The following is a 15,605-nucleotide window of genomic DNA, read 5'->3' as shown; positions in this document are numbered from 1 at the left end:
CGGCCGATTGCTTAATACAAAACGGATTTGGCAAAATCTACATCCTGAGTCCGGACCAAACTGCGTTCTAACAATTTTGTTGCTTCAGAACTTTGAATGGAATGTTCGTTTACAGCTTCAAAAACAGCCGTTGATGTTTCACAAAGTTCGTAACTATGAAAGCGTACTATTCTTAAACGGTGATTTCATGTACTCTTTTGTAGGTTTAACTGGCAAAACCTGTACAATGTATATGAAAAGAATCAGTAATGTATTTACTTTCTTTCTGTGTGTGGGGGATGACATATGGACTGTACGACTAACGGTGCAGAGTTAAATGGAACAAATAAAGTTTCACAACAATGGGTTGCTGTTTGATGCGTTTAAAAAATGCTTGAAAGTTGGGCAGGCCTACATGAGTGACTTAATTGTAATAAACACATATGTAGCAGATGCATGTATTAAAGCCTAATGTTTTTAATTTAACACGCGAAATTAACCCCCCCCCCCCCCCTGTACAAAATGGTATATACACAGTGCCATTTACCCCTCTGCGAAACATCAATGAGTCACTCTGGAATGTTAATGGGAGTCCGAGGTTGCCTACAGCTCCCCCACCCGCCCCCCCCCCCCCCCCCCCCCCCTTAGACCAACAGGTGGCCCATATCAAAACCAGACAACCACAGAGGTGACTCTGTGTGCAGCCTACGGCTTCCCCCTTCGACCAACAGGTGGCCCATATCAAAACCAGACAACACATGTTAGGAGATATCGCTCGTGACTCCAGCCAATCAGACAACTCGTAAGAGGGAGTTCGGTTCAGGGTTTTGTAGACTTGCAACCCGACGTCTGTAAAGACACAACCGTGTTGGATTCCACAAGGATGCCATGCCACTGGACCTTCTAATTTTCAGTCCAAGATGGCGCGAGTTACGCTTTTAATAGTATAGATATTGTACGGTTTGAGGGCGAATAGTCGACATGAGCTACCCTCGGCACTGGAAGTCGGCAAAACTAGTTCCCGTGGCAACGCTTCGGTTCATACTCCAAGCGAATACGAATGCGATACGAAGGTGAAGTCACCATAAATTCGCAACGAATAATTTGCAATCAGCTGACTTGTTTTGAACTCGTGCTAAACATTCTCTGCAACGGCAGCCCTGTTATATAACAACATTTGCAGGAAGTATGACCCGGTGTGTGAAAAAAATAGATTTGCATACACGCTCCCATTGGCCGCACCCGGTGGAGGTGCACAGAAGTTGGAGTGCGACCGGTAACTTACGTACGTTATCATTTTTTTTCTGCCCTCCGAAGAAGTTGGCATTTTCTATTACTATTTTTATTATTGACGGCGCGCGCATACTGCTATACGGCTTGTTTAATAATCGATTGGGGGAGGTTTTCAGAGCGCAACTACTATAGGCTTTGGAGCTCCCTACCTAAAACTGTGAAACTGTCAGACTCACTCAACATCATTCAAGAACAGTTTAAAAACTCACCTTCATAGAGAAGCATTTTGTTATGTTTATTTTTCTTATTATGTTATGCTACTTTCATTGTTCAATGTGTTTTTTGGTAGAGCGGTGGTAATACCGACTCTATAAAACTGTCAATTTTTATTATTATGTTTGCTAGTTAGCGCAATTATGCTTAGGGACCTCTCACATTGGAGCGGGATTTGAATCAAGTCTACTAAGTTAATGTTTGTCGGTGGACTTCTATGCACGACTTGATGTACTAACCCTTTAAAATAAAAGGAAACTGTATTTCTGACTTTTGGTTTGCTCGACATTCAGCAACAAACCCATGAGGAAATGAGGAAATAAAGTTATTTTTTAAACAAGATTACGTTTTTCGAAAATCGGTTCGAATCCACAACCTTGCACGTCGCGCAGTATAACCACGTGACCACGGTGAGGTAGGTTGTTTAGGGTATAACCCTAACCATACATAAGACGCAGCAACTGTTTAAAATTTAACGCACAAAATGGCCCTTTCTCTCCTTCATAATCTTTTACAAAAATGGCTTTATGACCCATCACAAAAAAAAAAAACATCAAAGCACTATGCATGCATGGCTCGTCTATTAAGTATTGGAGACTCAGAATGCGCCATGTCGGTCACAGGGTGAAACCTTTTTTAAAGCTGACATGTTGGAACTATATACAAATAAACATAATAAACAGAATAGAAGATGGGTTTTGAGATCATTCTTGAAAGTGTGGTGTGAAGTCTCCTTTCTTAGTTTGATGGGTAGTGAGTTCTATGAAATCACAATTTTTTAAGCATAAAGCATAATTTGTTTTAAAGGGTCTGGGTACTTTTTGTAGGACACAAAACAAAATGTCCACGGATTTACATCAAACTAACACATTTTGAAGATAATGATGGTAGACAGCTTCCCTTAAAATATTATTTGCTGGGTGCTGTAGTTTTTGTTTTGAGAAATGAGTGACCTTGTTTTACTCATTTCTAAAAAAAATACAGCACCTCATCAAGTATTTTTTAAGCTTCTTATGTGGAATTGTGTTTTGTTTTACAAAACGTACCCCAATCACACTTGGGTGTAAACCATTTTATGGTGCCAACATGTATAGGACACCATAGAGAAGCATAGCTTCTGTATAAACACTTCAAGATAACAGCATATACGGACAAGCAATACAAGATCATGAGTGATAGAAAGAGAGATCGATTAAAGTTTATATCATAATCATGACTTTTAGCTCATCATGACTGGCATTACCAAAAAAAACAATTCATAAACATGACTGTATTGATTCTTGCTTATTCACAATAATATGAAAATGAGATACATTTAGTTCTAGCTAATGACTGTTCCTGCTTACTGAACGTCCCTCCGTATAAACGCTTCCGTAGGTTTTCCGATTAAGCTGCGTCAAGCGGTTCTATTTTTGCTACGTGACGTGACAATGTGGTTCAACGACCAATCATAATGGTATTTTGTTTACCAATAAACCTTTCTGGTGTATTGCAACGTCACCGCCCTGAGTTTTTGCCAACCGATGTTGGAAAACGTAGAAAGCCATAAATGCAAAACCAAAACAGATAGATACTGTTTATGACAATGTTGCACAAATTAATATCCAAATATAGTATTGACTTCGCTCGAAACAAAGAAAACAATCATGAGAGATATTTTAATTCTTTGAAAGTTTACATAAAAAAATTAACGTGGTTAAAACATCATGTGTTGAAGGCACTGGACACTATATTACTCAATTACTAAAAATAATTGTTACTTGGTGACAAGCAACGGAGAGCTGTTGCTAGTACAAAACACTGTGAAAAATGGCTCCCTCTGAAGTGGCGTTGTTTTTGAGAAAGAAGAAATTTCCCACAAGAATATTTGAATTTGATTTAAAGACCTAAGAATTAGAATTTTGAGGTTCCAAAATCAAGCATCTGAAAGCACATAACTTCGTGTGACAAGGGTATTTTTTTCTTTCATTGTCATCTCGCAACTTCGATGCCCAAGCGAATTCAAATTGTCACAGTTTTTTTGTTTGTGCATATGTTGAGATACACCAAGTGAGAAGAGTTAGACTTTGACAATAATATTACCAAAGTTGTCCATTGTCTTTAAAAAGATTTAATGTTTTACTTATAAACCATTGGCCGCCCATGCCAACCAGCGCGGCTTGTTTATAAACAGCAAAGAGGTTTAAAATGCGTTCAGAAAAATGACTAATCATTGTCTGTAAAGATGAACGACTTAACATTGCTAAAATTATGTTAGTCGTGTTCTCTGTTTTATACTCTTTATTTGGTTCGACATCAAATTGTACATCATGCTTTGTATTGTACAAAAAGACATTCTGCTTTTTTTGTAAAACCATCATCTACCTTAAAGGCTTTGTATGGGTACTATTGGTAACACACTCAGTAACAAGTAATTGTTAGCATAAAAATCTTTTTCGGTAACGAGCAATTTAGAGCTGTTGTTATAGTATAACACGATATCTGCGACCATTTGGTCAGCTCTATACCACGCATGTAAGTGTAAAGCAGCCTACCTTTAAACTTATATTCACTTCCTGGTAGTAACGATCTGATTTATTAAAACAGACAGGCACCCTATAACTAAAATAATTTCCAGGGGGTGGAATTGAAAACATCGCGTACGCACATTAGCCGACCTTGAGAACTGGAGTGAATATTTTCAGAACCTACCTGAAACTTTTGATTTTTAGGCATGTTGTTGTTATCGAAAATGCCTTTAAGTTTGCGATTTTGAATGTTTTAGTGCACACCGATACCGCAGACCATATCTCGAAGACCCCCCAAAAAGTGTTTTAATGACAATACAAAGATATAGCAGAATTACCAGCACCCCACACCTAAACACACTTTTATACTATAAAGTATTAAAGTATTTATTTACATTAATGTAACAACATCAACAACAACAACAACAACAACAAAAACAACAACAACAACAACAACAACAACAACAACAACAACAACAAAATAAGTTTTATTTAGTAACTTTTCGCCATAGGGGACCCCGGTCCAACTTGCTGTATGGTGACGTCATGGACCTAGTCTGTCTCTTCCCCATCTGCAGTGGCTCGGTCAACCCGGCCCCGGGTGAGGGCGCTGTTTCCCTATCATGTGACATCACATCAGCCTCGGTACCAACCTCAAACGGATCCCCGGGGCCATCACGACCCGGGGCACCACGACTGCGCTGTGCGGGCTTTTCAGAGTCAGTTATAAACTCAGGTTCAGTGGGAGGCTGCTCCAAGATAAAGTAAATGGGTGTTGCTTCGGTCACGTGACCATCACACTTCTCGTCTGGTGTGGTTTCATTGACAGAGCATGGCTCATTCTCGTCTGAGCTACGAGTAGTTTCAAAAACTGGGTCTGGAGTGTCGAAATCAACATATCTTCTTAGGTCGACAAATGCTTTCTCAGTGGGTGTGGTTTCGGCAACTGGGCATGGCTCATTTCCGTCCGACTTAGGAGTAGTTTCGAACACTGGGTCTGGACTGTCAAAATCCACATATCCTGTCGATCTACTTCGGTCGACAAATGCTTTCTCAGTGGGTGTGGTTTCGGCAACTGGGCATGGCTCATTCCCGTCCGACTTAGGAGTAGTTTCGAACACTGGGTCTGGACTGTCAAAATCCACATATCCTGTCGATCTACTTCGGTCGACAGATGCTTTCTCGTTGGATGTGATTTTGCCGACTGAGCATGTGTCGTCCGAGCCATGAGTAGTGGCAAACACAGGATCTGGATAGTCGACATCCACATATCCTGTCGATTTACTTCGATCAACAGTTACTTTCTCGTTGGGTGTAGTTTCGGCAACTGAGCATGGGTCCTTCCCGTCCGAACCAAGAGTAGCTTCAAACACAGGGTCTGGACAGTCGACATCCACGTATCCTGTTGATCTACTTCGGACGACAGATATTTGGACCGGAGTATTATGACCCGAGGGTATTGAGGAGATTTTCAACTGAGCCGAGGAACTACCAAGTCCTGTAGAGACCAGGTCTTTGATCTCCTCGTATGTTACTTCATGGGAGCCAGGTACCGGTAACGGGCGCTCCTTGTGCTTCAGTCCGCCGCTGCTGGCCGTGCGTGAAGTCTCCCCAGACTTTGGGTTGTAGTCCACATAGCCCTCTGGCGTTAAAGGTACCCCACCCGGAGAGGCAGGTACAGGGGGCACCACAGGAGTGATGGTACGGTTGCTCCCTCCGCGAATCCCCACTGCAATCTCATCCTCGTACGTCTGATTGTTAAAACCATCTTCTGAAAAACGGGAAAAGGTAGTGCAGAGAATCTTAGTGTGGGTTCGATTCCATGTCGTGACACTAAATGCACACACCTTTGGTAATGGTCAAAGACCAGTCTTCTCACGTGGTGTATCTCAACATAATGAATAAAATAACAAACATGTTAAAATTTGAGCTCAATTGGTCGTCGAAGTTGCGAGAGAATCGTGGGGAAAACACCCTTGTCGCACAAGTTGTGTGTGCTTTCAGATGCCTGAATTCGAGGTCTCGAATTCAATTCAAATATTTTAGTGAGATTTTACTACCTTTTTAAAAACTACGTCACTTCAGAGGGAGCCGTTCCTCACAGTGTTTTATCAACAGCTCTCAATTGCTCGTTATTTTATGCAACAATTATTTTGTGAAATTACCAAAAGTGTTCAGTGCCTTTAAGCCAAAAAACTTAACGATCAGTGTTGCTTTCTGCTGTACCAGACCGGCTTCTAACTAATGGATGATACCTAAGCCTACATCCCTATGGACTGTGAAGAAGGTAACGCTGTTTCAGCCTATGGGTTGGTGGCAACGGCCTCTGGGAAAATATTTGATGTGTAGCCTACACCTTGAAGTGGCCTGTGTGTCTAACGACTTTTTCCCTACAAAGAGAGGATCTGAAAAGACATCCTCGCGGTCTCTCCCAAAAATCCATTTACTGACACATATTATCAACCGGTTCTTCTGGACCTCTTTATGTTCGTCATACCTAGACGTATAGACCCTACCCATAAAACTTGTTAACATTATTTTACAATGTTGTGTAAATCTCAAGACAACAGTGTATGTTGGGGTGTCACTGAATTTGACAGCACCATAATTGTCCAATCTTCTAAACAGTGGGAATTGGGGACACACAGTGCCAAGGACTTGCGTCTGCAATTTATCCAACCTCTACCCATCAGTAGTGGATGCTTATAATATGGAAATTACCTGTTCGGACATGATCTGTGACATCACCTTGGCGCTGCAGGGGTCGTCCTTTAATCTCAACTCCCATGTAACCCGGGTCGTCCCAGTTAACACTAAAATGAAAAAAAAATAAAAGTTATATTTTAAGAAAAAAGTGTGAGGTCAAAATACAAATCATTTTGGTAATACTGAAAATTTTGTCTTGAACTTTCTTGCTTTTTGAAATCGGCATCTACGGCAACTACGGCAACTTGGTCATAACAACCATTTCTTGCGACTCTCATACACCCAGCATAGACGTACTGGTAAGTTCACATGGCTGATACCGGGAACGATTTCGTCAAGCATTTTTTGCATAGCAACACTTTGTGTGCACACTCATACAGCCAATAGTATTGAGTAGCGAATTGTACATTTATTGTAGCATTTTGCTTTGCTCATATATCAAGGACAAATCGTTCTTTTCACCCACACCCCTTTTCTTCCAGAGAAATTTGTGTTTTCAATGTAAAGACATGATAAACTTACCCGTGAACGTGTGATCTCTCTCGCCGCTGACCTCGGCACAAGACGACGAGAATGGCGATTGTGAGCAATACAAGGATGACAATGCCAATCCCGATGCCGATCAACCGGTATTGTGCCCCATTTGTATCTATATACATTGTTAAAGAAAATTGTTAACACATAGTTTTTTATACTGGCAATTAGCAAATGGATATTAAAGGGAAGGTACACGTTTGGTAATTACTCAAAACAAATATTAACTTAAAAACTGACTCGGTAAAAACAAGCATTGGAGAGCTGTTGAAGGCATAAAACATTGTGGGAAACGGCTCCCTCTGAAGTAGCAAAGATTTTGAGAAAAAGCAATTTCTCACCAAAATAATAAAAGACTTCTAGTATAGCCAGAAGTGTTTTATTCCTAAATGAAAGCATATAAATTCGTCAAACAAGGGTGTGTTTTCTCTCATCATTTTTCTCGAAACTTCGATGACAAAATTGACACAGGCTTGTTATTTTATGCTTATGTTTTTATACACCAAGTGAGAAGACTGGTACCTTCTCTTTAAGCTTTTGTGAGACCATTTAAGTTTTTGGAGTGACCAGGGCAAGGTTGTTTATCCGCTGGTTTTGATCCACTGTCTCAATTAATTCCCTGTTGACTCGTACACAAACCTAATCCGTGGACATTCGTAACTGATGCTAAATGTTGGTTTACTGTCTTTGAAACACGATAAGGTATAGGTTGAATACAGATTTAAAAACGTTTAAAGACACTGGACACAATTGGTAATTGTCAAAGACCAGTCTTCTCACTTGGTGTATCTCAACATATGCATAAAATAACAAACCTGTGCAAATTTGAGCTCAATCGGTCATCAAAGTTGGGAGATAATGAAAGAAAAAACACCCTTGTCACACGGAGTTGTGCGCTTACAGATGCTTGATTTCGAGACCTCAAATTCTAAATCCGAGGTCTTGAAATCAAACTCGATGAAAATTACTTCTTTCTCGAAAACTACGTCACTTCAGAGGGAGCCGTTTCTCACGATGTTTTATACTATCAACCTACCCATTACACGTTACCAAGTAAGGTTTAGTTATTAGTTATGTCATGGATAAAGCTTCGCTAAAGATTGATTTACTCGCTTTGAATCAAGATAAGGTATGGTTGGAATAAGTTTTACAAACTTAAGCTAAAGGAAGGTTTTTTTTATTCTTTGAATACAGATGACGTATGGCATGGGTAACAAAATTAAAAGAGGTATAAGCTTAAAATTAAGATTATCGCAACATACAGATTAACTTTCCTAATACAGTTAAGTATCATTACAGTTTGAGGAAATAAAGTGCTATATAAAGTCAGCATATATTTACCTGTAGTTGTGGTAGCTTTGGAGGTCGTTAACGCACCAGTTGACGGGTTTCCGTTTTCGGGGGAGGTAACAAATCCGCTTCTGCAAAAAACAAAAAACCGCTCGTGTCAACAATGATTTGTTATTTGGTTATATTTTTTATATTAATATTTCGAGTCTACATGTAAACAGTAGAATCGTTTTTTTATGTGAAATATTATCTTAATAACATAAATATGTTGAGTTTAGCTAGTTTTGCGTGCTTAACGAGCAGCTTAAGAATATGGAACCAGATCTTGAGTCTGGTGCTCTTATGCGCTCTGCCACGACATGCCATTAATCCATTACGCTACACTTACCCATCGCCATCGGTATTCTCATTACATACAGGTACTTGTATTTGACATGCGTACTTCTCACTGCACATTTGGGTACAATCTGGTGGGACACATGGTGATAAAAAAAGGGTCAATAAATGATTAATTTGGGGCATTGCATGGTGAGGTATCATCATACATTTGGTTTGCGGTAACACCATTGTGTATCTACTTACCAGGTTAAGTTTGTTATTTGGGAACTGTCTTGCTATATAATATACTAATTGCGGAGACATTTCTCTAAAATAACTCTACCTGGCAAGTAGATATACACATGGTGTTACCGCAAACCAAATATATAAATAAAGGGTAGCTTGTTCACATATAAACCAGTCTAGAAAGTTAACTGCACAAAACGAAACGAATTTTTAATGACGCCAATCCCGTATTAAATTTCACAATTGCTCACAGAAATGTTTTCAGGCAATTGTGATTTACTTCCTCAAAGAAACCTGGGTATGTTTGAAAATGAAGATGTATTCCCAGTCAAGAGCCATGCTTAGTAGTAAGTTTTTTTAATTTCTCAACCAAAACATTTAAGGCCGCGCCTATTGGACCAATTACCCTGACGTAAATTTTGGTTGCGACATTTTGGGCGCCAATGTCCTCATGTGATATTACAGAGCGTGCGGCCCATGTCACACAAGACAATTTACAAGCAACCAGTCCTTGGCAATCTCCAAGCAGAAAAGGCAGTCAAATTTGTCTGTTCATATATTTTTCTTGAGGTTCGTATTGTTTGAAAATGACTCGTGTGCTGCCATAAATGGCCCGGTAGCATACACTGCATGTTGTTTGCCTCAAAGCTAATGCCTCGTGTGACCAGAAAACTTACGTCGGTCGACAGAAAATCTCACTTCCTTACCTGAATCCTCACAGGACGGCGTCATTTCTTGCGGTGTCAGTTTGAATTTTTTTCTTTGGGAAAAAACAAAAGCAAAATAAAAATCAAAAACTAATAGGCACAGGATAATATTGGCAATTGCTCAAAATAATTTTAGCATGAAAACATCTTGTTACCGATCAATCGAGGGATGTTGATAGTATAAAACAATGTGAGAAACGACTCCCTCTAAAAGTTATGTCGTTTTCGAGAAAGAAGTTGTTTCTCACTGAAATATTTGAACTTTATTTCGAGACCTCAGAATTTGATTTTGAGGTCTCGAATTTAAACATCTGAAAGCACACATAAGAGTGTTTTTTCTTACATTATTACCTCGCAACTTCGACGACCAATTGAGTTCAAATTTTCACAGGTTTGTTATTTTGGCCATACTATGTTGAGATACCCTAAGTGAGAAGACTGGTCTATGACAATTACCGAAGGTGTCTAGTGTCTTTAAGTCGTATATAAATTTACTGAAAGTATTATATAGTTTTCACAAACAAATATTTCAGTATTGTTTATGTTTGTTGTGTTGTCATTTAGCCTTAAAAAAGGACTCTGTCATGGTGTCGAACGGTCAACCCGCTAACTATTGTTTTATTTATTTATTTTGTTCTCGGGGGGGGGGGGGACAAATAATACAGTTACAAAGCTGATGGAAACTCGTTATCCGCCGCACGTACGTTTAAATGTAATGTGATAATTAAAAGGACACATTAAATGGTGCAGGCAGGGTTATTGTAGGCATAACCTTAACGGATTCGGGTACTTTTTTAAAATGTCCTCAGATTTACATTAAACTAACAGGGTTTGAAGATAATGATAGTGGAAAGCTTCCCTTCAAATATTACTAACTAAGGTTGTGTAGTTTTTGAGAAATGAGTAAAACAAGTCACAAAATAATTTTGGTGTCATAAGACCAAAATTATTTTAGCTTGTAAAATTCCCTTAACCAGTTATGATATTATACCAAAACCATTGCATAACTGGTTAATACGTTTTTACATTCTAAAACTGAGACGAAAATTGTTACTTTTACTCATTTCTCAAAAACCACAGCACCTCAGTAAGTAAAATTTCAAGGGAAGCTTTCTACTATCATAATCTTCAAACTGTGTAAGTTTAATATAAATCTGTGGACATTGTGTTTTTTGTTAGGAAAAAGTACATATACCCTTTAAGTGAGATTTGAGATCTGGTCTTGGTCTTCCAAAACCAAAAGAATACCTGCCCTTTCATATTTCTGAAAAAGAAATCACTGGAACCCCCAATTTGCAGTGCTAGTGGCTTTCGGGGTCACCTTCAAAGAATGACAATAATTTGCGAGCTCAGTGATACGTTTTCGAAGGAATTCTAAATACTTTCCTCACGGGCCCATGGTTATACACCCTGTCCCGTAATCGAGGACTGGGTGAAACAATTCCCAATCCACATGCAAGTTTGGTCACAATGGTCCAGTGGTTAGACTGCAGGGCTCGGATTTGCAGATTCGAATCCCCAAAGCTAACCGCTGATTTCGCATTGAGTAGATAAAGTGTTGTAGTCTAGTCTAGTTATTGACTCACAATTTCCTGAATTGTGCAAACGCATTAAACCAATGTTTGTATGAGAGAGATTGGTTGTTGCCATCTTGGTGTTTGTCTGCAAAATAGTCTGGACAAACAAATTAACAAACAAACAAACTTAAGGCACGACTCCGGGATTCGAACCGGGGGTCCAAGTACAGGCAAAAGGCAGTCAAGAAACCACTGAGCCAAATAGGATTTAAAATGAATTCAACATAATCTCACCCGTTTTGACTTTTCTGAAGTTCAAGAACGATTTTCGTACAAGTCATGTTTTCATCTGGTTGGCAAAAACACATTTCCATGGTGAGTACTTCACAGTCTTCAGAAAGAGAAGCATTGCGACAAAGAACAATGCTATTTGTAATACTTCCTGATGTAACTTTACCTGAATAGGGAATCAAAATGATTTACAAATTATCAATATTAAAACAAAAACAGTGTTTACGCCGAAATGACTACAGCGAGTCTGTGGCAAGACGTAAGTTCTGAACTCTAACCCAGTTAGTCTCCCTACTTGCTAAATGGCTCAACAGTATTTTTTTAACAACAGAGAAAAGTATAAACAAAATTCCCACTAACTCGACTGCATTATATAAAGCACGTCCATCATTTGTACTAGATTCTGCTGCGGTTTCAACCAGTTTTACACTTCTGCTTTATGTCATTTTGTCAACAAATCTTGATTGCCAATTTCTAGCCCTAGTCAACAATGTAATTGCTATTGAGGATGAACATTTTTTTTTAATTGAATTGAATTGAATTGAATTTATCAAAAAGACATTGTTACGCAGATAACTTATAGATACAAAGATGGTCTCGGTGAAAAATTCCCCAATAAAATATTTGTGCTAAAAAAATTATGAAGTTTTTGAGGAGTGAGCTTTAAACTAGTTTCGATCTCACGAATCAAAAATCTACTAAAGTTCGAAAAAAGTGAAAACAGAACAGACATATCGTGACACCGATTGAGCTAGCCTTCAATATTATAATGAACAGTTTTTATAAAGCGTAAAGTTACAATGACGTCTCAAAGCGACTTTGGAAAATGAAAGAGTGAAAACCAGGCCCGCTGAACACAAACATCACAGAAAATACAGAAAGAACTACAAAAATGCATTTAACAAAATATAAAAAAAATTCAAAAAATATGTCTTCAACTTAGACAAAGTAGGGATTGTGCTCTTTAGCAATATGTCACACGTAATTCACAGTACACAGTCACACAACATAAAATAATGTCAATATTTATGGTACATTTTTTTCTTGATTTCAAGGCACTTTTGGAAAGCAATAGTTCAAGATTCTTACCGTCGGAGCAGGTCACTTTTTGAGACGGAGTCCAAGAACACGTGACTTCAGAAACCGGTTCACTAAAATGTGATGGGTTACAAGAAAGAAAGACAAAAAGGTAACCTAATTATCAATAATTATTATTATAAAAACTGAAGATTGTGAAAAGGTACAAATGGTGATTTTTGACTCAATGAGTAGGGCTATATAAACAAATACTATATAGTAACAAAATCTGGTTCACTGAATGTAAAGGGTTACGACAGAACGAAAAAAGGTAGCCTTATTATCAATAGGCAATAGCTGAAGATTGCAAAAAGATACAGAAAGGTGATGTTGGACTTAATCGGTAGGTCTCTACAGGCGTAAAAAATACAATTCACTGAATGTGATGGGTTGCCACAGAATGAAAAATAAGTATCATAATAATCAGGAAAAGCTGAAGATTGCAAAAAGATACAAAAGGGTGATGTTGGACTGAACGAGTAAGGCCTGCTACAAGAATAAAATAATCTGGTTCACTGAATGTGATGGGTTTACGAGAGATGGGAAAAAATGAAGCCTGATTATCGATATGAACAAAAGCTGAAGATTGCAAAATGGTAGGCCTACAAATGATGATGGTGGACTAAATGAGTTTAGGCCTACTGCCTATAGGGCCTACAAAAGTAAAAGAATCTGGTTCACTGCTCGAATGGGGTACGACAGAAGGGAAACAAAATGTAGCCTAATCATCAATAATAACAATAGCTGAAGATTGCAGAAGGGTACAAAAAGGTGATGTTGGACTGAATCGGTATATGCCTACAACAAACGTAAAATAATCTGGTCACTGAATGTGATCGAGAGAAAAAAGTATTCTAATTACCGATAATAACAATAAGCTGAAGATTACAAAATGTTACAAATAGCTGACGATGGACTGGATCAGTAGGCCCACTACTAGGGTAAAATAACCTGCCTCACTTAATGTGATGGGCTCGAGAAACAAATAAAAAGGTAGCCTATATTGTCGATAATAACAATAGCCGAAAAATATCCGGTTTATGGGGTACTGCTATTGCTGTTTAAAACTCCCCCTTTCTCAAGTATTCCCTTGTGGGATCCTGGTTGAACAATGATGTTCCTTAGGCACATAGGCACACAGGCACGTAGGCACACAGGTACATATGCACGTAGACACATCATGTATACATAATAGGCACACTATAATAAATAGGCACATTATTATAATTTTATAGGCACTTGCATGGGCACACTTTCCCTTTTTGCATCCTTGTGGAGACATCTTTTGTTCTTTCCATTGCCCCTGTATACTGAAGGTATTCCCTTAGACTTTGTACACAAAATTTCTTGTGGGGCACCGCGGTCTTTAGATTTTCCCAGTTACCGTTTATTCTGTTTTGTTCTCGGTCTCCATAGTGACAATGAAGCACACATGCAGGTGGGAAAACACTATAAACAAAGTAACTGAACAGAGTAACATAGTAACAGGGGCCCTTATGCACTAAAGCGATAAGCAAATAAGCACTGCATAAGAACATTACATGTTAGGCCTATCAAACACACAAAAAACAATGGTTCAACTAAAAGATAAACAACCCTTATTATAAACGTTTTTGGGTTTTTTTGCTACATTATACCTTGGGTATGTTGTGTTGCCTTCGTTGGCGCTTCGATCCTCTCTCCCTTCTTGACAAGTTTTTCCCACCACACACATACAAACTAATAGCATCAATCGACATTCCATGTTGAAGATGGAGTTAATTCTCTGTCTAATTGCGCATGGGAATTCTTCTACTAAGGCTACTTTGCAAGTATGAGCTTCTGAACAATGGAAGAACAACCTTAAGCACACTCTGAGTTATTATTTCCTTGTTTTTCAAAGCAGAAGTTCCGTTTCATTTTCGGCTCTGTGTTTATGTTAAGTATCACTTTGTGTATTAGTTCACGGAATAATAACTTTCACTTTAATGTTATATGTCACAGCCGTTCAAATTTCTTGAAAACACAGTTTGTTTATATACATGTAAACATTGTGATACATGGCAATCAACGACTGGTCTCACTGTCGTGATTTACATTGATTTACATTGGCTTCCGATAAAACACCGTATTCAGTATAAGATACTTTCATTAACTTTCTTATGTTTGCAAGGTTTAGGCCCAACTTATCTCCAGGAACTCATCAAAAAATATCATCCAGTTCGTAATCTCTGCTCTAAATCCAGGTCTCTCTTAGTTTGTCTCTCGAATTTTACTAAATTTTATGGGGCCAGAGCTTTTGCAGCAGCAGCAGCAGAATTATGAAATAGTCTTCCGGACACCATAAAACAAGCTCAAACAGTGAATTTATTTAAGACAAAGTTAAAAACACATTTATTTTTGCAATAGCCTTCAGTACTTCTTTCTGTATCAACTAAATTTTGCTTTTGCATTTACTTCACATCTCTAGTAACTTTTACTTTTTTTTGGTTTTCATCTCAAAGCGCATAGAGATACTCTGTGATTGTGATATGCGCGATACAAAAATGGTTCATTATGTCGAATAGAATGGGTTTTTGTAGGCTGGTAGGCATCCATTGAAAAGGCCCGCCTTGTCGACAAAATAGATAGGTTTGATCGACGAACCATATAAATCTTACTGACGGTCCTGCAGACTTGTGGGGCATTACATTGAATAAATACATACCATGACACAGCGTCCATGAGATGTCACTGTTTTACAATTTAAAGGACTGAAAGAACGGATCGACCACACGGCATTGTTTTGATGACAATAATGACCCGCGACGGGGAAAGTCGACTAACACACCGGCATTTGGGATTCACCGAACCACAATCGACACACTTGGAAATGAGTTGAAAGGGTTTTAATTTTAAAGGAACATTACAGAATTGGTTTTTGTTAGCAAAACAGACGAGATTGGCAC

The 15,605-nt window shown here is 38.6% G+C and overlaps 1 protein-coding gene across 1 annotated transcript; it reads right to left on the bottom strand.

Annotated features, from left to right (window-relative positions):
• Positions 1-1,534: 1,534 nt before the first annotated feature.
• Positions 1,535-14,464, bottom strand: LOC139937348 (uncharacterized). Its single transcript, XM_071932452.1, has 9 exons — positions 14,316-14,464; positions 12,691-12,752; positions 11,605-11,767; positions 9,794-9,846; positions 8,911-8,989; positions 8,574-8,653; positions 7,221-7,347; positions 6,714-6,805; positions 1,535-5,763 (listed from the first exon to the last, which is right to left on the bottom strand). Exons 1-9 carry the CDS (start codon positions 14,420-14,422, stop codon positions 4,481-4,483), a joined length of 2,046 nt encoding a protein of 681 aa, XP_071788553.1. The 5' UTR covers positions 14,423-14,464; the 3' UTR covers positions 1,535-4,480.
• Between the last annotated feature and the right edge of the window lie 1,141 nt (positions 14,465-15,605).

Source organism: Asterias amurensis, chromosome 5 (assembly GCF_032118995.1).
Source record: "Asterias amurensis chromosome 5, ASM3211899v1".
NCBI classification, from domain to species: Eukaryota; Metazoa; Echinodermata; class Asteroidea; order Forcipulatida; family Asteriidae; genus Asterias; species Asterias amurensis.
Note: the sequence above shows the minus strand (reverse complement) of the source record. Positions and strands in the feature narration are given on the sequence as shown.